This window comes from Lacerta agilis, chromosome 9 (assembly GCF_009819535.1).
Source record: "Lacerta agilis isolate rLacAgi1 chromosome 9, rLacAgi1.pri, whole genome shotgun sequence".
NCBI classification, from domain to species: Eukaryota; Metazoa; Chordata; class Lepidosauria; order Squamata; family Lacertidae; genus Lacerta; species Lacerta agilis.
In genome coordinates, this window is record NC_046320.1 from 1,321,788 (window position 1) to 1,344,233 (window position 22,446).

The 22,446-nt window shown below is 47.0% G+C and overlaps 1 protein-coding gene across 1 annotated transcript in view; it reads right to left on the bottom strand.

The window, feature by feature from the left end:
- The window catches only part of PSTPIP1 (proline-serine-threonine phosphatase interacting protein 1), a 46,600-nt gene that overhangs the window by 14,913 nt on the left and 9,241 nt on the right, over positions 1 to 22,446 (bottom strand). The window contains exons 2-4 of the mRNA XM_033160943.1: positions 20,011 to 20,111; positions 15,779 to 15,853; positions 1,103 to 1,137 (exon numbers count right to left, since the gene is read on the bottom strand). Of these exons, the coding sequence (XP_033016834.1) occupies positions 1,103 to 1,137; positions 15,779 to 15,853; positions 20,011 to 20,111 (211 nt within the window). The remainder of the gene's footprint in view (positions 1 to 1,102; positions 1,138 to 15,778; positions 15,854 to 20,010; positions 20,112 to 22,446) is intronic.

A 22,446-nucleotide genomic window follows, 5' to 3' on the forward strand; every position in this document is an offset into this window, starting at 1 on the left:
CACACAATTAGTGTGGATTGAGAGGTCTTGCGCAACAAACCCTCTTCCCCAAAACAGATTCAGTTTTTTTGCAGTAACAAAAGTGATGAGGAAATACAGGAAAGGGTGAAATCATACTTCCTTCAACAGCACTCTCTAACCTCCCTACAGACAAATCGGGGTGAATGCTCATTAAAAAGCTGCCATTGTCCTCCTATCACCCCACAAATGAATCAGGATGGATGATCTGTAAACAGGTCAGCTTGAAGCACAAGTATTTGTAACTAAGCACATACAAAGCACCAGGGAACCTCTTTCAGGAGAAACCAAGCCTAGGAAAGTGCTTTGCGGCTGGAGATTCTCGCTGCTGAGCGAATTGTAGTGTGTGTTGTTACACTCCAAGTGGTGAGAGACTCTAGGGATTCCAAGCTCTTTTTCAGGTTTCAGGTTCCTTAGAAAGAGGGTCAAGGGACACTGCAGTGTCTTTAGGCTATGTGGTTTTGTTTAAACACATACCCCACCTGGGCGTAGGATGGAGGGGCTTGCAGCGTTAACACCCTGAAAAATCTTACTTCCTCATTAGGGTTCCAGGGGAGCCCCCCAAGTCCAGCACAGGCTCAGCATAAGGCAAGACATGCTTCTCTGTGTCCCCACCCACAATTATGTCCATTGTTCTACCTGCCAACCAAGGTAGGGGCCTGGGGGAAAGACACAGCACAACTTCTTAGGGATATGCTAAATTGTGGACTTTAACTTTAACCAGCCCAAGTCATCACCTTAACAAAGGAACTGGTTTGGCAAGCTGCTGCTTTCTCAGATACAGGATCCCAGGTTTGGGAGGGTCCCCAGGGCCCCATCCAGACTGACCCCCCACAAAACAATCCATTAACATATGAGCTGCAATAAAAACAGTTAACATAAACTAATACTGCAATCAAAGGGATAAAAACACCCATGTGCAGTGAAAGTAAACTTCTTTCTGGTGGGAGATGTGTAAAACCTGCTCTGTTAACCTGCAGACTGGCCGGCCTCTTCCCCTGAGTAAACCTGAGATGTTTTGCCCTTCCACAAATTACTCTCCAAGTGGAAAAGGGCAGTGAGAGGAGTTTCCTACTATACTTACGTTGCTTTAGGATTTCAAATGAAGCTTTCAGAGTGCTGAGGAGGAAGAGATAAAAGGGCAGTTATTTTTCTTACAGATAGAAATATCAAAACAGAAGTCCACAGCCCCTTGCTTCATCATCCAGGCTGCCAACACAACAGTCACTGCCAATAATGTATATAATAATAGTCTCATAGCGCAGTGCAAATACGCAAAAAGTGCGGCAGATAGTTCTCAACTGGATGCGCAAAGTCATGTAAGTGGGAACGGTGGCAAGAAAGGCTTCATCACATAGCCATATGTAGAGGCAGCAGGGGTCATTCGTGGTGGGGGTCTCAGACAGGCACCTCCTCACCATCCCTTGGCGGAATGGATCAGAAGACCTGTATTCCGGATGTTAATCAGGTTTCGCTACAGCTTCTTCAGTTCATAATACTATATACTCAACATGATACATCAACAATATAAGTTCTTCACAGGCACAGCAAGTAAGTGAGCCTCTTGAACACAACGAAGAACCTGAGCGCAATAGACTGACTTTCTCCCCGCTTGCGATTCCCAGCAACTGGAGCTCACAGTGGTGGCTGGTGCCCTCTGGGACTGGTCGGGCAGCAAGCTGGGACCCCAACAGAAGGTGGCGCCAGAGCCTATGGCAAGCAGAGCCAACCGACTCTAGTTTTGCCCTCTCCTCCTCCTCCCTGCCAAGTTCTGCAAGGCCAGGCAGATGAGGGCTGGCTGGAGGCAGAGTGTCTTTGGCCAGCCTCCGTGGGGTATTCAGAGGCCTGCTGCATCTAGCAGTGGAGGTAGAACATCCTTCCCATGGCTAGTAGCCATGACGTGGGTGGCGCTGTGGTCTAAACCACAGATCCTAGGGCTTGCCAAACAGGAGGTTGGCGGTTTGAATCCCCATGATGGGACGAGCTCCCGTTGCTCGGTCCCAGCTTCTGCCAACCTAGCAGTTCGAAAGCATGTCAAGTGCAAGTAGATAAATAGGTACCACTCCGGCAGGAAGGTAAACGGCGTTTCCATGCGTTGCTCTGGTTTGTCAGAATCGGCTTAGTCATGCTGGCCACATGACCCGGAAAAACTGTCTGTGGACAAACGCCGGCTCCCTCAGCCATTAAAGCGAGATGAGCGCCGCAACCCCAGTGTCGTCCGCGACTGGACCTAATGGTCAGGGGTCCCTTTACCTTTACATTTAGCCATTGCTAGGCATATCTTTTGTGAGACCTTTAGCTGAGATTCCAGCATTGCAGGGGCTTGCACTAGATGACCCTTGGAGTCCCTTCCAACTCTTTAATTCCATGATTCTACAACCTGATCAAGCCTCTTAATTTCTACACACGCAGCAACCACAAGTCTGAAGAAGTGTGCATGCACACGAAAGCTCATACCAATAAAAAAACCTAGTTGGTCTCTAAGGTGCTACTGGAAGGAATTTTTTTTTAAAAAAATTTGTTTCGACTACGGCAGACCAACACGGCTACCTACCTGTAACTAGAACAAGTCAGACAGATACTGTAGACCGCCTCACGGAGAAAAGATGTGTGAAATCGATCTCAGAATATCTCATAACCCCAGGAACAAATATTCTACCTATCTGCTAACTGTCCTAACCTAAAAGCTAACTGTATTCAGTATAAATCACTAGCATTTATAGAGAGAGAGAGAGAGAGGGTTGGTGAAAGCAATTAAATGCTTAGTGGAGCAGTGAGCTAAAGATTCCTTTGAGCTTTATGTGCCTTTCTTATCAATCCAACCTTACTTACTGTTATCACCAAACAGCTCCATTTCTTATCATGTTTACTGGGATTTGTGTGTGCGCATAGCAATTTTCTGATCCATATCAGTGTGCTGGAATGTTACAAAAGCAACTGTGATAATTGATCTGCCTTTTTTAGTGCCTGAAAAGAAACCAGAGCCAATTACTGGTCATTGAACTCCTATATCTTAATTTTCCTTCGCTTCTCCAGCTACCTTCAAACGAAAACAGGTAGCCCATAACAGAGTCCATGACGATGTTTCTTGGCCGCCCTCTTGTGGCATCATTCCACCTTCTGCTTAAGGTTCCCTAAGTCCTCTGGATCAGCACTTCTCCAACCAAGGGGCCTTGGACCACTTCCAGGTGGAGCGGAGGTCTGCCACCGCTGCCTGCCTAGTGCCTCCTCGGTTGCCCAACCACCCCTCGAGTTGGACCAATGGCAGCACCAGCAACTCTTGGTCTGCTGAGCAAAGGTGGCCAGGAGGCAGAGGGGATTAGAGGAAGAGAAAGGTAGGAAAGTCTCCCACCATTTCTGAGAGGAGAGGCCCCAAGGAGGGGACGCTGGGAACTGTAGTCCAGTGTATTAACCTTATCCCAAATACTAAATTTAAGTAGTGCACATATTTCCAAATCACTACTAATCTCCTTAAACATCTGGTTAAAAATCATTTTAATCATTTGAGAAATATCTAGCGGAACTAAAATGCCTAGATATGTTACAACATTAGTGTACAACGCAGGTGATCTAAAATTGCCCACTGGCACTAATTTAGATTTTGACAAATTAATTGTATACCCTGAAATTCTATCAACATGATTAAATATTTTGATTAATTCCGATATGGATGTTCCAAGTCTACTAATAAATAATAAATCCACATACAAAGCTAATTTTAAATTCTAATTTCTAAACAAAATCATACACCTCTCTATTCTGTCTGACTGCACATGACAATGGCTCCAAACATCTATGGAGACAGAGAACAGCCCCCACCTTATATTTCTCTCCAGACCAAAGAGATACCAAAGAATCCCATTTGTCCTAATTTGCAATTTAGGATAGAGGTACAAAGTTATAATCTGACAGGAGCGAGCCAGCCATAAATCACACCAAGCAGGTTGAAGTTAATTCTTTATTAACAAAAACAGGATCTACAGAGGAGTGTCAGGCCTAGTGAGCACAACAACGCATCTCCAGCAGATCTTGTCCCCATGAAACAGTTGCTGAGACTGAAGGTCCCTGCCTCCTCACAGATGCCCAAGTCCCCTCCTCTCCAAGAGACTTCTCCCCAAGCATTCTGAGATTGTGCCTGTGTGAAACTAACTTCTCCTCTGCTCTCTTCATGGCTCTCCTGGTTCTGGGAGATGGGGGGAGGGAGTCTTTCCCCCAGCCAGACTCATCTCTGCTTTGTGGCCTCCCTCCTCTCCTGCTTCAGCTTCTGCCTCTGCCACAGACTCCCCCTGCTCATTAAGCCCTGATACATTTTCAGCTTCCGACACCTCCTCCTCCCAGTCTTCTTCCTCTCATTGTCATCCCACCCCCAGGCTCTGAGCCTTCCTCCCTTGGGGGTTCCCTAGCTCATTCCTCCCCACATCCATCCAGTCCATGAGAACTTCATAAATTCTTGAGGAAATCCACCTTTTCCCAAAGCAATAAACATAACCTCCTAATATACTTTGTCAAATGTTTTTTCAACATCTAAGGAAATAGGTGCAGCTGTATCCTTTCTGTTATTGTTTAAGGCTACCAGATCAGTTACCAGTGTTAGGTGATCAGTGCCTGACTATGCTAAATAAAACCCACTTGATCCCTGTGTGTTACTGCCTGAGCTCTACTAGCCAAAATCACAGCTAGTACAGTGATACCTCAGGTTATGAACTTAATTCGTTCCAGAGGTCGATTCTTAACCAGGGGCGTTGTTGTTGTTATTGTTGTTGTTCAGTCGTGTCCGACTCTTTGTGACCCCATGGACCAGAGCACGCCAGGCACGCCTATCCTCCACTGCCTCCTGCAGTTTGGCCAAACTCATGCCAGTCGCTTCGAGAACACTGTCCAACCATCTCATCCTCTGTCGTCTCCTTCTCCTTGTGCCCGCCATCTTTCCCAACATCAGGGTCTTTTCTAGGGAGTCTTTTCTTCTCATGAGATGGCCAAAGTATTGGAGCCTCAACTTCAGGATCTGTCCTTCCAGTCACTTTGTTGGATACAAAGCTCATTGGGGAGCTTCCTTAGAGTTCCCTGAGCTACCAAAGGAGCCAGCAGATTATGTGGTGTTTATCTTGATCAAGAGAAAATCTACTCACAAAGAGCTGGCCAATTTTTAAAGTTGTTTCATTGGCTATCATACAGCAATGCCATTTGAGGATTGTCATGATCTGTTCTGTAGATTTTCATCCAGGGCAGGGGGACGGGATTGCTGATTTTGTTCTTTAGATTAGTTTTGGATCACTTGTATTCCTGGCTGGCTGAAAGCCAGCCCATATAAAAGAGGCGTAAAAATTGTGACAGTTAAGAATCCTTCTTCTAAACTCTGTTATCTTATTATTGTAGCTTGTGCTCCTTGGAACTTCATTTTCTTCTTTTGATGTAATCTGTAGTATGTTTGAGTTTTATGGGACACAGCAAGCTGCCACATACTTTGTTGTTGTTGTTGTTGTTGTTGTTGTTGTTGTTCAGTCGTTCAGTCGTGTCCGACTCTTCATGACCCCATGGACCAGAGCACGCCAGGCACGCCTATCCTTCACTGCCTCCCGCAGTTTGGTCAGACTCATGTTAGTAGCTTCGAGAACACTGTCCAACCATCTCATCCTCTGTTGTCCCCTTCTCCTTGTGCCCTCCATCTTTCCCAACATCAGGGTCTTTTCTAGGGAGTCTTCTCTTCTCATGAGGTGGCCAAAGTACTGGAGCCTCAACTTCAGGATCTGTCCTTCCAGTGGGCACTCAGGGCTGATTTCTTTAAGGATGGATAAGTTTGATCTTTTTGCAGTCCATGGGACTCTCAAGAGTCTCCTCCAGCACCATAATTGAAAAGCATCAATTCTTCGGCAATCAGCCTTCTTTATGGTCCAGCTCTCACTTCCATACATCACTACTGGAAAAACCATAGCTTTAATTATACGGACCTTTGTCGGCAAGGTGATGTCTCTGCTTTTGAAGATGCTGTCTAGGTATGTCATTGCTTTCCTCCCAAGAAGCGGGTGTCTTTTAATTTCCTGACTGCTGTCACCATCTGCAGTGATCATGGAGCCCAAGAAAGTGAAATCTCTCACTGCCTCCATTTCTTCCCCTTCTATTTGCCAGGAGGTGATGGGACCAGTGGCCATGATCTTAGTTTTTTTGATGTTGAGCTTCAGACCATGTTTTGCGCTCTCCTCTTTCACCCTCATTAAAAGGTTCTTTAATTCCTCCTCACTTTCTGCCATCAAGGTTGTGTCATCAGCATATCTGAGGTTGTTGATATTTCTTCCGGCAATCTTAATTCCGGCTTGGGATTCATCCAGTCCAGCCTTTCGCATGATGAATTCTGCATATAAGTTAAATAAGCAGGGAGACAATATACAGCCTTGTTGTACTCCTTTCCCAATCCTTCATGGATCACTGCCTTGTCGCGGCGAAGGGGCTTGAATAACTCAGGGAAGCTATGAGCTATGCCATGCAGGGCCACCCAAGATGGACAGGTCATAGCGGAGAGTTTAGACTAAATGTGATCCACCTGGAGAAGGTACTGGCAAGCCACTCCAGTATCCCTGCCAAGAAAACTCCATGGACAAAGACAACCAGGGGCGTACCCAGGATCAAAAATGGGGGGGGGGAGCCATGGTCGTTCAAGTTCAAAAACAAAAACAGCTTCAAAAAACAGAAAACATTTTCCCCCCAAAACAGAAAGCCCTAAATGGCTGAAAAACTCAGTTTCCCAGGATCCTCAGTCCTCGCAAAGGAACCATGCAAGGGAACTCAGTTTCCCAAGTTCCCTTGCAACGATGAATCCCGGCAAATTCTGAAACTGTTCCTTTCTTGCCAGCACGATGTAGCGTGGATACAAAAAGCAGGCAGACGAGGAAGGATGAGAACCCAGGCTAAGACCATGGCCAGCTCTCGGATTTACCCCTAACACTGCCCAAGTCTCAGCCTGCATCCCCATTTGACCAAGCAGGGTGCAGGCTAGGATCTGGTCTCTGATAGGCACGCCAGCTCTTTGTCGGCATGAGGGAGGGGGAAATAGCTGGCGCAACACACACACACACACACACACACACACAGTGGCCAACTGTGCCTCGGCAAGAGGGCAAGAGCTCAATTGTTATTGAGATTTTGGGAGGGGGAGAAAGACCAGTCGTTGAGCTTTTTTTCAGGAGAAGAGCTTTTTTTTCCCTTTTAGGCTGCCGATAACCATTTAATTTCTTTTTTGCTTTTAGGGAGGGGCAGTTGCCCCCTGCCCCCCCTGGGTACTCCCATGTTCTTAACGCGAAACCATTGTTAACCTGAGGCGTGCTTTCGCTAATGGGGCCTCCCACTACCAGTGCGCCACCGGTGTGCGATTTTCGTTCTCATCCTGGGGCAAAGTTTGTAACCCGAGGTAGTACTTCCGGGTTAGCATAGTGGAGTTTGTAACCCAAAGTGTTTGCAACCCAAGGTATTTCAATATCTATAATTTACACAGTTGGTGCGGTCTTGGCCAGGCTTAGATTTAGTAGGACTATAAGCACCATACATTGAAAGGGACAAAGTGCCTAATCCAAAGCCCTTTTGATAAACACCGAGAAGCTTAGAGGTCAAACGATCTGGATGTGTCTCATACCATTCTGCAGAAAAGAAATCTGGTCCCCAGCACTTTCTCAGTGCTTGTTTTACGAATGACATTCCTAATTTCTTCCATCTGTAATGGTTTTGCAAGAATCTCCTTTTGCTACATGTGATGCAGCACAAACAGAAGTGTGCTAATGCAGTAGATGTGTGCAAACGAAATAGAAGTGAGATTATGCTAGGATGTTAAAGGAACTATAGCTACCCAAACCATGAAGTGTGAAGAGGAGGGGAAGGTGTTTTGGGGGGTTTTTTTTAAAACATGATAAAGATCTGGACGTTCTGGACGTCTGTTTTGGAGTCAGAGCAGAAGCTGCAGGAGACTTGATGTCCCAGGCCACAGACTGATTGCACAAGTCTTACAGCACATCTGTGAGCCCTGTGACCCTTGCCCTCTCTGCATTCTCCATGCCATTTCTCCTTGCAAGACTGAATCTTCATACTTTGCAGAGTGCAATTGTGGGGAGTATAGATACTGAAACCTCCCCATTTGAAAGACAGGAAGTGAACATTGAAGATGTTGAACAACGTCACTCACTCTTTGGGGACTGTTTGTTTTCCAGTTGCCTGGGGAAATATCATCAACTTCTCTCTAAAGACCCATCTCTTAACAGGAACTGACTCTGACTTTTCTGAAATTGGGGCAGCAGATGCCAGAGAGAGGGGGCCACAAGGTCCCTCCTAAGTGAGTGGGACAATAAAAGGGAAACCATGGGAGAATCAAGCTGAAGGCCAAAATTGGTTAGGAATTATGGCAGATAAGAGTGAGAGTCTGAAAGAGGAACCTGGCCCTCCTGTTGCGTTAGATATGACATGGAAGGGTACCAGCTAACAGTAAAAGATTTCCTAGATCTTCTCTATCCAGTCTAATATGCTAAGTCACCTTTTCTGTATAGCCAAAGCCCCAACACTGTTCCACCAGCCCTGAAATGCAGTGTATAATATCTCCTGTGTTGCACAATTTCTATACAATCAGCCACAAGCAAAAACAAGATTAAGTCCTGATATATAACGTTTTGCCTCGTCTCCAGAAAAAAAATGGCAATAAAGCTAACTCAAGGGCTTTCAGAATGCCCACTTGTCAATCACCTGATGTCATATGATGTCGGGTGAGTCTTCCTTTCTTCCTTTGAAGGTGTGGCTCTCCTTCAAGATGTGCCTGCAACTCTTGATTCTTCCTTTCCAACTGTAAGTGAGTGCATTTTGAATTTGGCTCTATTTTCTGTTGCTGCAGGGCAAAAGGAAAAAAAGTGCCAAATTCTAAAAGCACCAGATTCTACCAATATCTGGAGAGGAAGAATCTGAAGCAGGAAAAGCAAGAAGCTCATCTCCAGAAACCTGTACACTCTGCATATTCAAATTAAGCCAAATTAGCTGCGATTCCTGCATTGCATGGGGAGGAGCAGATGACCCTGCTTGGCAGGGGGTTGGACTGGATGGCCCTTGTGGTCTCTTCCAACTCTATGATTCTATGATTCTATGACCCTTTATGACCCTCCCAACACTACAATTCTTTGCTTCTATGTTTTGGCTTTGCATTGCATTCAAATCAGCTTGTGTTGTGAAAGCACCCCACCTTATATGCTCATCTGCAGGAATATTAAACAAGCTCAACACAGGGAATAGGACAGGCATACTTAGTTGTGGCTTCCCGTGCATAAGTGGATAATGGTTAATCCAGACATTGCAGGGATCAGATGTGCAACCAGGGATTGCCAAATCTGCCAATTTCACTTTCTTTTTTTCCTGTACTGTATTTAAGTTCAGTTCTCCAGACCAGTTTGCAATTAAAAAAAAAGAGTCATATGAAAATTTATCAACATTTTAGCACAAATTTTTCCTAATATATACTTTTTGTATGCAATTTTGTCTAACATAATGCATTTCGGTATATCATTTTCTCTAACATGTGCATTTTATACACACTTCACCCTAGTATATGCATGTATAATGCTTTAATATTTGTTGGAAGTCATCCAGAAAGGCTGGAGCAACCCAGTCAGATGGGCGGGGTACAAGTAAAATCATTATCATGATCATTCACACTCCTTGGCTAGAGAACTGCACTGCAACATTCAGAGGTGTGCTAATTCCAAGGGATGGCTGTGTTTCAGCTCTTCTCTTATTCCAGAAAGTGCATATTTGGTAGCTTCACCTTTGAGTGCAAACTGAATCGATATCTCCCCAGGATTTCTTTGCAACAAACAGGAAACACACTAGCTGGCTCAAGAGTACATTTTTGCTCCTCCATCTGCAACTATGATTCTATATAAAGCCTAACACAGGAAGTCTCTACAAAGCATAGCTATTTTTCCTGCTAACATGAGTCAGAACTTCTAACATGTACTGGGTTTTGCATTCTGATTGCATTTCTTAAGGACTTTGGCACAGTTGTGACATCCACAAAGACTGATATGCTTGGCTACCTTTTCTGATTCTGCACATGGGAATACATGAACACGTGTTGTGACAAAGTGTAATTACAAGTTTAGACCTACATCTACAGGGCTACCTTGGTTTAAGAACAGCTTAGTTTATGAACAACTTGGAAAACATCCAAAAGTAGGTGTTTTGGTTTGTGAACGTTGCCTTGGAAGCAGAACATGTTGAGTGTGTTCCATTTGTAAATTGAGTCCCCCACTACTATGGGGAAGCACGCCTTGGTTTAAGAACGCTTTGGTTTAAGAACAGACTTCTGGAACGGATTAAGTTCGCAAACGAAGGTACCACTGTATTGACAGTGTGAGTTTGAGCCAAGGCACCTTTGCTTCAATGGGGCAGAAGACAAGCAAAGGAGGCCCTGGATCTGCAGTGGAGAACCTCCAGGTATTTCTGTGTGGCCCTCAGGACTCTCCACTGGGCATACCCCCTCCCCAAGCCACACTCTCCTCTACTGGCCCCGACCCCTAGGCTTTTACCCAGCTGGCATGTGTCCTTGAACTGGGACCATGCCTCTACCTTGCCTCAACTGAGGATGGATTGAGGATGTTTTTGGCAAAACATTCTTATTTAGTCAAGCCTACCCAGATATGTAAACATGTATGTCATTTAATATGCCATTTAACTAATAATGATAATGTACAGGTGACTTGCCACTTACTGTATGCAGGAGTAGCATTTCGGGGCCCCATGCACATAAGTGGGGTGTCCACTGCAATACATACAGCTTCCTCCCATCAGCCATTGTGTGGGGTGGCGCAGCAGCAAGAGCTCCTCTGGGGAGGGTCACCTTGAGAGCTGCAATGACTTTCCAGCTCTCTTCAGCCATTCTGGGTTTGAATCGAATTATTTATTTATTTCTCAGCACAGCGTACAGTATATATGTGATTGTGCACATAAGTGGGGGAATGCCTATATATTTTTCACTTTGATTGTATATGAATATTTAAAGTTGGCTTTTAACGCCTGTCATTTTATTGACAATTCTAATGTATATTTTATGTAACCCACTTAGAGGACTGTTCTCATCCTACTGGGATGGGCGTTCCCAGGGGGTGATGCTTGGGGAGTGCTTTTCAGATCTGTGGCACCTTCAGTGTGGGGTTCCTCAGGGCTCAATTTTATCTCCTATACTATTTCAGCTCATGACAAACAGCTCTACCTCCCCTTTTCATCTGCAGGCATAGCAGCTGTGCTGGACCAGTGTCTTGCCTCGGTAATAGACTGGATGGGAGCCAACAAACTGAAGCTCAATCCAGATCAGACTGAGGCACTGTTAGTGGGTGGTGCCCTGGACCAGATGGGTGAGAGATGGCCTGCTCTTGAAGGGGTTGCGCTCCCTCTGAAGGAGCAGGTTCGTAGCCTGCGGGTCCTCCTGTATCCTTTGCTGTCGCTCGAGGCTCAGGTGGCCTCAGTGGCCTGGAGTGCCTTCCATCATCTTCTGCTGGTGGCCCAGCTATGCCCCTATCTGGACAGGGATAGCCTAACTACTGTTGTCTATGCTCTGGTAACCTCAAGGTTAGATTACTGCAATGCGTTATACGTAGGGCTGCCTCTGAAGACGGTTCAAAAACTTCACCTGGTGCAGAATTCAGAGGCCAGGTTGCTCACTGGGGCAAGATGGTTTGAGCATATTGCACCGATCCTGCCCTGACTGCACTGGCCTTAAATGGCTCAGCACCACAATACCTCAAGGACCGCCTCTCCCCATATGAACCTGCCCAGACTCAGCGTTCATCTTCTAAGGCCCTTCTTTGTGTGCCTCCTCCATGAGAGGTCCGGAGGGTGGCAGCACGAGAACGGGGCCTTTTCTGCAGTGGCTCCCCATCTGTGGAATGTTCTCCTCCTCCTGATTAATATTCTACAGCCTTTTAAATGTGTTTGCAGGGAGGGGGCATTATGGTTTTGTTTTAATTATTTACTTGTGTTTTTGTCTTGTATTTTATTCTGTGGATCACCCTGTGACGAAAGGCAGTATATAAATCTAATAAATAAATACAATAAAATAAAATTTGTAGTTAAATGGTATAACAATTCCATTATATAACAGAAATAACAATGGAGAGGAGTGTGGGTATGTGCATATAAAAACCTTCATTTTTTCTGTGGCTGGAATACAGCTATTGCTCGGTCCACTTTGGCCCCCACCAAGTTCCCCTCCCTTGCTCTCAACAGCTGTTGGTCTTTTCTCATTTTGTGTTTTGCAAGGACTACCCACCCCATTCCCTCCTCCCTGTGCCCCCTGCCCCCAAATCTGCACTGGAGGGTCAGAAGAAACCCCAGAGCAGCATGTGGGGTGGAGGAGAGGGGAGATGGCCCCACCAGGCAAGCCAAAATGCTTCCGCCTGACAGAACAATGTCTTTGGCATGACATTAATTCCACCCTGAGACTCTAAGGCATATGGATTTTCATGTGAAGAATCCCACCTCCTCCTGCCCCTTAAAAATCACCTTCACACGTGCCGTGGTCTGATCCACCAGAGCTCTTCTTAGATTCTTCAAATGATTTTTACTGGTAGTCCTACTCAGAAGAGACCCATCGAATTTAATGGACATGACTAACTGAGGCACATTGATTCCACCGGGTCTCCTGAGTAGAACTTAGGGCACATTCACACCATAAGTTTAAAGCTCTATGAGACCACTTTAAACAGCCACGGCTTCACCTAAAACAATTCTGGGAGTTGCAGTTTCTTAAGGGTGCAGAGAGTTGCTAGGAGAACTACTATTCCCAGAATTCCTTGAGAAAGGGGATTGACGGCTCAACCATTCCATTATCTTCATGCCATGGGGGGGGGGGGGAGGCAATAGGTGCCATCTGCATTCTCTCCAGCTGCTCCAACAGAGAAAAAGGCCCCCATCTGCACAGGGGCAACAAACAGGTTCCCTTCCTCCCAGGGAGACGTGAGCTGAGAGACCTCCTGCCCCGGCCAGCTTGAACTAGCTCCTTCCCTCTGGGAACTTTCCGCTGCGATTTTGCTTATTTATTTCTGCCCCAGGCCTTTTGTAATGTGAAGGGATGAAGGCCACCATTTAAAACAAAGCCACCTTAACTGCACTGGAAGCAGCATATATAAAATGCACCGAATCAAGCAAACAAAGAGAAAAAATACTGTTACAAAAGTCATGTACAGCAGGGTCATTTCAAGAGGGGCTTTTCCCCTTAGCAGCGCAGCCCTGCAGCCCAAGGCATCTCTCCCAGCCAGCCAGCCTGCAGCCAGCCAGCCAGCCCAAGATGGATCCCACTCTTTCTTCTCCCATTCTTTTCCCCTGAACATCTCACACCCAGTTACCCTCGCAACCTTCCAAGCTCCCAGTCTCTGTTCACACCTCAGGGCAAGAAGGGAGGACATTTCTCTTGCATTACCAATGGCCCTCTGTGGCCCTCTATTGTTTCTTTTTTTTATTATAAGAATTTATTGGTTTTACAACAAACAACATACAAATATAACACCCACATTAACCCACCCCCAACTAGAAGTAAACAAATACACAAATACCAATAATTCTTCTTCTTATGCTGTAAAAAAAAAAATTCTTGATCGAATCTTGGTACAGACTTCCCCTGCCTTTTCACCTTCGGTTCCAATCCCAAATATTACTTTAATAACATCTTATACCATCATAATCTTAAAAAATCCAAATATCTAAAAATTAAAATTCAAAAGCTTCTTTTTAACAAATCCTGTTTCGTAATAAACAATATTTTCCCATTCTTAACTTAACATAAATCAAAACATGTTATAACTTCATATTAATTCCACACAAGATTCTAGTTCTTATCCCCTTATTTTCAATATGCATCATAACAAATATCTTCATTCACTATAACTGCTGTTAATAACAAAAATTTAAAATACCTCTTTTCTTTCTCTAAAAGCTTAAAGTCTTGACACACCGGTTTCAGGTTACCATAATACATTCTTTGCCTTTATACCTTAATATCGTTCACCCTATCCCCCTTCTGTCCATTTTCTTTGGTCGTCTTGCTCCAGGGCTGCTCCTCGAAGTAACCTTTTTCTTTACATAACCACAGATCCAGACTGAATCCAAAATAGTCCTTGCATAGAACATCAGGGTGCGCACCTTTTCTCCCAGCCTCTCCGGTTCATCATCACATTCTTCTTTTATTTGTAGACATAAACATAAAGTTCTCACCTTCGCTCCCAAGCTCTCACCTTGGGAGTTAGATATAACAATTTTCTCCGTCCTGGGTCTGCCACCCCCAAAAGACGATCCATTAATCCGGAGTAGCCATACCTTTTCATCCTGTTGTTCAATCAGCCCCTTCAGTTCTGTGCCAAGGCTCTCCTCCAATACAGCCATTTCCTGTACAGTCTCCTCTGTGGGATATAGCTTTTTTGACATATGACAGTTCAATATTTCCAATTTTCGGTTGAGCAGTTCCAGTCTCAATAAAATAGTCCTTTCTTCATGGGTCCTTTCACAGTTCATAACCAAGTCAAAAACAAAGCCGAGCATGGCAGAAGCGGGCATAGGTGTCAAATTGCAGTTTCGGTTCTCAGACTTCTCCATCTTGCCAGTAACTTTCCATTCAGTCCAAGTCTTTCACGGCCATTTTCCCTGAATCCAGGGCGCAAGAATCGAAAATTTTAAAAAAAGATACTGTCCTCCTGTTTAATCCCCAAAGGGAAATCCAAAAGTCTCACTTGTCAAATTTTAAATACTTTGTAGCCATCGCTGTAACAGCAGTCTCTTAAGCTGGTTATTTTCTATCTCCCGAGGGGAAAAAGGCAGGCTCCCTTTCCAAATGTCCCCCAGGTCGTCAACAAAGCACAAAAACAGATCCAATCCAATACTCACGACACCGGGATTCTTAAACTCCAACTTTGACAGGTAGAACGTTAACGCTCATCGCGGGGGCAACCGCCGCTTCGCGTCCCGGTTGGGGCATGTCCCCTGAAGCCCGGCTCCGTTTTCCCTTCACCCCCACTCCCCCTTTACAGGGGGAGCGAGGGAAGGGTTCGGAGCCATAGTGGGCATAGCCGGGGAGCCCAGGGTGCGGGACGCTCTTCCCGCACCCCATCGGAGCCCCGCTTTGCGGTAGCGGGGCTCCAACCCCCGGGACGGACTGGGTCGCCTCGCAGCCGAGGCAACCCACGACCGCTCCGCGATGTCGTCGCCGCCGGAAGTCAGTGGCCCTCTATTGTTTCTTAATGGCCCTCGCTTGGCCAGGCCATTTGGCAGAGGCTAGTCCAGGAATTCTTCTGCAGCCGTTATTTCTCCCTTTACATCCCAAATGATCCAAATCCTACCATTTATTAATTTATAGGATTTAGGGAGGGGATCCCCCTCCCAAATCTATGACAATACAATAGAACCTCTATTTGCGACCATAATCCGTTCCGGAGGTCCGTCCAGAGGTCAAAACGGGTCGTTGGGAGAGGCGCCGTTGTGCGCAGGCATGGTGGCGATTGCTCGCTTCTGCGCATGCTTGAACGGCGGCAAACCCACCGGTTACTTCTGGGTTTGCCGTGGTCGCGACTTGGAACAACCATAAGAGGCGGTGGTAAGTAGAGGTTCGACTGTACATTGGTGTGAAAAAGTCACATAATCGTCCAAATTTTGCACCTTGTTTGTGTAACCACTGATTGTAGGTAGCACCCACTATTAATTCAAATCAGAGGTACTTTGCAGTCATTGCTATCATGTTACATTCAAAAGGACTTACTTGATTTCTGTTTGGCCTCCTGCCTTCCGAGCAATTTGAACTAGCTCCTTCCCGTAACGCTCTTCTGCTTGTGCCCTGCAAAAAGAGAAGAAAAAACCTCATTATTTGAAGTTGAAAGAGTACCAACGCCCATATATTTTGGGGTCTCTTGCCCTGACAGGCCTTGAACTGGTCACTATTGGGGTGCATTTGAAAACAAGCCTCTCAAAGTAAGAAAAGGGAGATGGTGCAAGCAAGTATTGGAAAGGGACAGGTGCACACCCCATAAATGAAGACAAAACTGAATGGGATTCTTGCAATGATTAAGAACTGCTGCTGGGAGGGAGGAATAGGTGGAATTTTCCAAAAAGGCCACATGGGCACTTGTGCTGCACAGCTGCGAAAGTCTCACCCTTTGCAGAGTTGAAGACATGCAGTGGACATAAGCATTGTGATGTGGGCATTGTGCAACAGTTGCACGGCAAAGTGACACACCACAGCAGGGGTCAGCAAACTTTTTCTGCAGGGGGCCGGTCCACTGTCCCTCAGACCTTATGGGGGGCGGACTATATTTTGGAAAAAAATATGAACAAATTCCTATGCCCAACAAATAACCCAGAGATGCATTTTAAATCAAAGCACACATTCCCCTCATATAAAAACACACTGATTCCCAGGTCATCCACGGGCCAGATTGAGAAGGCGACTGCGCTGCATCAGGCCCCCGGGCCTTAGTTTGGGGACCCCTGCTCCACAGTCACTGATTGATTTGCTTTACTCTGACAATTGCAATTTCTGGTTAGAACTACTGGAGGAACAAAATCTGTTGCAAGAGAGGTACAAAATAATAAAAGTTCCAAGGCCACGGAAACAATTCTAATAGCTCAAGCAACATTCTGTTGTCATCTTCACAGCAACCCTGAAGAAGCAAGTCACTAATATTCCCAGTTTGCAGAGAGAGCCCCAGAAACAGCAATCTTCCCCAAATCAAAGGAATTCAGTTCATATGCTCAAAGAAATAGTTTTTCCTCATGGATACAATGGCAGGATAGAGATGCAAAGCCACACTGGTTGCAACGTTTCCTAATCCAATGCACTGCCAAGTCCCACATGGTGGCATTCTTTTCTTGTGACCGTAATAAATTTCTTTCTTTCTTTCTTTCTTTCTTTCTTTCTTTCTTTCTTTCTTTCTTTTCTTGTGCCCAGAATGGCAAAAGCAATTGCACTGTCCGCTGTGTGCAGGAACTGCAAAACCCAAACAGCACTGAAGGCAGACTGCAAAGCAAGGTCACGTGTCCGCATCCCATAATTGCCATGTCCCTTGCCTGGTGACAGCTCTCTTTTCTACCTCTGGACTTAGAACTTGGAAACCCAAACAATCACCGTATGTTTTGCATGCCATGGCAGTCAGAGGAGAGTGTCTGCACAACTGTAACTGCTTGGTGAGGAGCAAGCCAGCTAACCAGTAGTTTGCTTATTTCACTTGTATGGTTGTTTGTTATGCTTTTTCAGGTCTATGGCCACATAATGTAGAATCTGAATCAAATTTAACTGAGAAAATGAGAAATTGAGAGAGACTGAAAATGACCCATCCCTACTCACTTTCTCCAACCTGGCACCATCCAGATGTTGTACAGTGGACTACAAGTCCCATCATCCCTGGCCACTGGCCATTCTGGCTAAGTCTGATGGGAACTGTGGTCCAAAACATGGAGGTCACCAGGTTAAGAAGACTGACCTCACCCCTTCACCATCCCACAGCGTCGTCTCATTTGACCTGCTTCATGTCCTGGAGGTCACCCCCCCAAAAAAAAACCATGTCCCCAAACTGAATGCCTCCCATATATTTTAGATTACAGCTCCAGTCAGGAGGCACTAGAATGACGATGGGGGAGGGCATCCCTTAAACAACCCAAGTCAGCCACCCCCCAAATTAGTTCCAGGGGCCCAGAGCAATTCAACCCCACCTGCGCTTCTCACTCTGCCTCCACCCACAGCAGGTTAACCACTCTGGCGCCTATGCGAAGCCACTGTTTCCATCAGGAGGAAGAAAACTTTGCTCACATGTTTTAAAATAGCTCTGGAGAGACGACAGGGGTCTGTGTCACTTGTGAGTGTATAATGATTCATTAGCAGGACAATGGGAGAGCACATTTTACTCTCAGGGGCTGTGCTCCTATGGGGGCCACACAGTGGTGGTGGGTGGGACGGAAGGGAGCGCTGGGTGGGGAGACCACACTGCTTTCCTGAAGCTGAATGTTGGAAACTTCAGGGCAGCTGAAAGACTTCTTCATGCAGCACATAGTTGAACTATGAAACTCCCTCCCCCAGGAGGCAGGGAGGGCCCCAGCTTGGATGGCTTTAGAGAAGACTGGAGAAGGTGACCAACGGCTGCTAGCCAGGATGGCTCAGCTCTGTCTCCACAGTCAGAGGCAGGAGGGGAGATGGGGCTCTTGTGCTCCAATCCTGGTTGAGGGTTTCACTTTGGCGCATCTGGTCAGCCGCTGTGAGAACACGATGATGTGCCACTGGCCTGGTCCACCAGGCTTCCATTGTTCTCTTCTCTTCCAAGTCCTCACGAAAATTCATCAGAATCTTAGTGTGATTTTTTCCTAATGCATACTTAGACAGTATTTCTCTGCAATTTTGCCTAATATCCACATTTCTGCCAAGCAGCTCTCACCTAATACAATGCACCTTTGCACGTTCCTTTTTAATAACAGTCACTTAGCCCCTGGACTTACTACTTCAGCCAAGAACTGTGCTATATAATTCAAAGAAGTGCACATTTTGAAGGATGGCATTGTTTCAGCAAGGACAGATACCAAATTTCATCCCCACTCAGAGGAGTGCAAGGTGGCATATGTGGTTCCCCGCTCCCCCATTTTCTTTCCCTTCTTCCCTTCCCTGTGAGGGAGGGTCCACTGTGGCCCTCTGCACCAGCAGGACTAGCACCTTGAATTAATTCCCGCCCTCCCTTCCCAGGTGGGCGGTGTTTGCGGCACCGGGCGGGATCACCTGGTCAGGTTCCACTCCCCCCGGCTCAGGTCAGCCCTTGACCTGCCTCTGGCCAGGATGGGACAAAGGACAGAGGCCGGGGGCGGGGTCAAGGGCCAGGTAAAAGCGGCAGAGCCGCCCAGATTTTCCCCCTTTTCGTTTCTCTCCCGCAGGTTCAGGAACGTCCAGGATCCAGGAGCTCCACATTTCAGGTATGTATTCCTGGATCGGGCCTGATGGCACAGGGAGAGCCCCAGGATCAGGCCGCCTGGCGGCCGAAGCGTTGCTGGCGGCACGGGAGGGCACAGAGCACTGCTCCCCTCCCCCGCCGCTTGCCTTGGGGGAGCACGGCTCCCCTCCCGCCGCCGCTGCTGGTTTCAGGGGCCTCCCGCTGGGCCTGGCAGGCTACGGGAGCCCCAGGATCGGGCCACGTGGCGGCCGAAGGGATGGCGGCGGGGCGCGATGCGCTGGGCCCTGCCGCCGCTGCTGCTGCTGTGGGGGCTTCCCGCTGGGCCTGGGGCGCAGCGGGAGCCCCCGGGATCGGGCCGCTCGGCGGCCAATTGATGGCCGGCGGCGCGGGAGGGCGATGGGCCCTGCCGCTGCTGCCGCTTGCTTCGGGGGCCTCCCGCTGGGCCTGGCTAAAAACCTAACTGGGAGCTGGATCATTAACCATTACTGTTGCATGTTTTCTCACTGGCTGAGTGGGGATTTGAACTCTGGCCTCCCAGGTCCTAGTCTGGCACTTTTAATCTCTACCCCCACACTAGATCTCTCCAGCTCAGTGTCTTTGCTTGTTTGCAATCTCTCTCTCCTTCCTCCCTATTCAGCAAGGAACAGCAGGTGGAGGAGGAACTTCTTAGTCTGTCCTTCCTCCAGCAACTTGCTCTGCTTCTGAGCTGGCTAGAAAGGAAGAGGTCTCTCTGCAGCCAGCCCAGAAACCAAGTGAGCTGCTGCAGGAGAGACACCCATTACTACCCACCATTGAGCTGGAAGAGATCCCAAGGGTCATCTAGTCCACCCCCTGCAATGCAGTGGAGGAGAGTCCACCACCTTCTGAGGGTGTCCATCCCACCACTGAATGAAGGTTACCACTGGCAAGTTCTTCCTAATGTTCAGTTGGAATCTCCTTCCTTACAATTTGAATCTACTGGTTTGGGTCGTCCATTGGCTTGCTCCATCTTGGTCCACGGTGCGCCCAGGGCCCCAACAGGGGGCAGGGCAGCCAGTGTTCCTCCTTAATTCCCCTTTTCAGTTACCTTTGCTTGATGAGGTCCTCCACATCCTTGCACATCTTCCTCCCATCCAGTAGTCGCTGTAGAAGCGCATCATAACCAGCATGGACAGTGAATTCTTTACACTAGGAAATGAAAAGTTTGAATTCCAATTAGCTAAAACCATTCTCACCACATAAACAACCAGATTAGTCCATCTTTAGGAATCAGGTCTCCTTTTCCAGACTTAGAGGTGGGGGATCTTAGCGCTGCACAGACATTTCCAATGTAAGTTGCTATCCCTCAGCAGCTCACCAGGCGCTGCCCTTCGTTGCTCCCTTGCTGCTCTGGACAGTGAAAAGACCCACCGTCCTGGGGGAAAGGAGGACAGAGCAAAGAAAGAACACATCTCATGCATGTTTAACTTGTACAATTCCAGCCATACGCGGTTGAAGGCCAGCTGGTTGAAATGCCGCAAGTTAAATGCAAGTTTAAAAGTTTCAGATGAATTTAATTTGTTTTGGTCTATTTTATTGTGGTTTTAACTTATTGTGGTTTTAAATTATGGTTGTAAATTTTTTTAATGATCATTTTATTGATTCATCTTTTTCGTAAGCCGTTTTGAGGGTTTCTTCTGCAATCACGCAGTATCTAAATTTCATGAAATAAAAAAATACATACATAGAATGCAAGCAAGGCAGAGAGCTTAAGTGTTCTGCCTCCGTTGGGCGGGCAGCAAAGGTCGAGGAGGCTGGGGGTCTTGAGCAGAGGTGGTTCTAAGGGGGCGGGTTGAAGAATTCTTGGCACCAAATCCCCATGTAAGATGTGATCATGCTGTACCCCAGAGCTACGCCATGTGCCAAGAGAGCATGGAAGCATCTCTACAAATGTGGTTGCACTGTGTTCTTTTATGCAAACAGCCAAGGGGATTCTTTTGGCTTGAAACAGAGGAATTAAATAAAATCAATCAGTATCATGATGCAAATTCACAACTGATGTTCTACGCTTCATCAAGTATAGCACTCCGTGTATCCCACTAGGTTTCATCCACTTCCCTGGGGGTTGCAGTGTCGCGCAGGCAAGAGAATACGGATGCTCTTGGCTGTGAGTCCTGGCAGAACTACTCCCTGCTTTGCAGGGCAGGGCCCTGACTGACTCTAGCTGCAAAAGCTGAGGCTGCTAAAGAGGCCAGAGACCATCTTGCCTGTCTCTTAGGGCAGACCCAGGTCACTGAGCCTGAGCTTCCACAGCCACCATCCGCCACGAACCACCATTGGCAGGTGAAGGGGTTTGGGGAAAACGCGCCTGTTCCTGGGGTGACCCAAAAGCAAATAATCACTTCCAGGGGAGGAAATTTCCCCAGACAATCTTACATGACCTTACAGGTCTAAAATACAGAAACAGCTGCTGCAGGACACAAACACACATGGGATGGGATGGGATGGGATGGGATGGGATGGGATGGGATGGGATGGGATGTATGGTTGAAAAGGAGCAGGAGTTCAACCCTTTCCACTGCCCCCAGCGGGAGATTTCCTTCATTTGCAAAAAGCAGCATGGAAGGGATTTATTGGGATTACCGTAGGGAGAGAGGTGAAACTCTTCCTCTTTGCCCACCTTATTCCTAATCCTGTTTGGGCCTCCCATGGTGCCTATTTCCTTTTTTAAAAAAAATGCACATTAAAGAGACAAAACAATGGATACACCTAGAGAGGGACACAATTGAAAATACCTGCACCACAGCATACCCTTTCCTCCCAAACAAACTAAGGAAAATTCCCACAACACTTAACAGGTACTACACACAGACCATGCTCAAAGCATGGAAAGTAGAAATAGGCAAACTATCCCCAACCCCATCCCCACTAATTCCCCTGGTGTACCACCCATTATTCCACCATACAGCACAAAACGTCCAGATAAAAACCTGACAAACCAAAGACTTATATTGCCTAATAGACTTCTATAAAAATAACAAACCTTTGTCAACACAAGAAATACAGGACAAACTAGAAGACACCTAAATGCCCTGGTTAGGTAAAGGTAAAGGGACCCCTGACCATCAGGTCCAGTCGTGTCCGACTCTGGGGTTGCGGCGCTCATCTCACTCTATAGGCCGAGGGAGCCGGCGTTTGTCCGCAGACAGCTTCCGGGTCATGTGGCCAGCATGACAAAGCCGCTTCTGGCTAACCAGAGCAGCACACGGAAACGCCGTTTACCTTCCCGCTGGAGCGGCCCCTATTTATCTACTTGCACTTTTGACGTGCTTTCGAACTGCTAGGTGGGCAGGAGCTAGGGCCGAACAACAGGAGCTCACTCCGTTGCAGGGATTCGAACCGCCGACCTTCTGATCGGCAAGCCCTAGACTCTGTGGTTTAACCCACAGCGCCACCTGGGTCCCCTAATGCCCTGGTTAACATATCACCAATTACATGCCCTCTTAAATAATCCAGCAATATCGAAAGCAACACGATGGCTAGA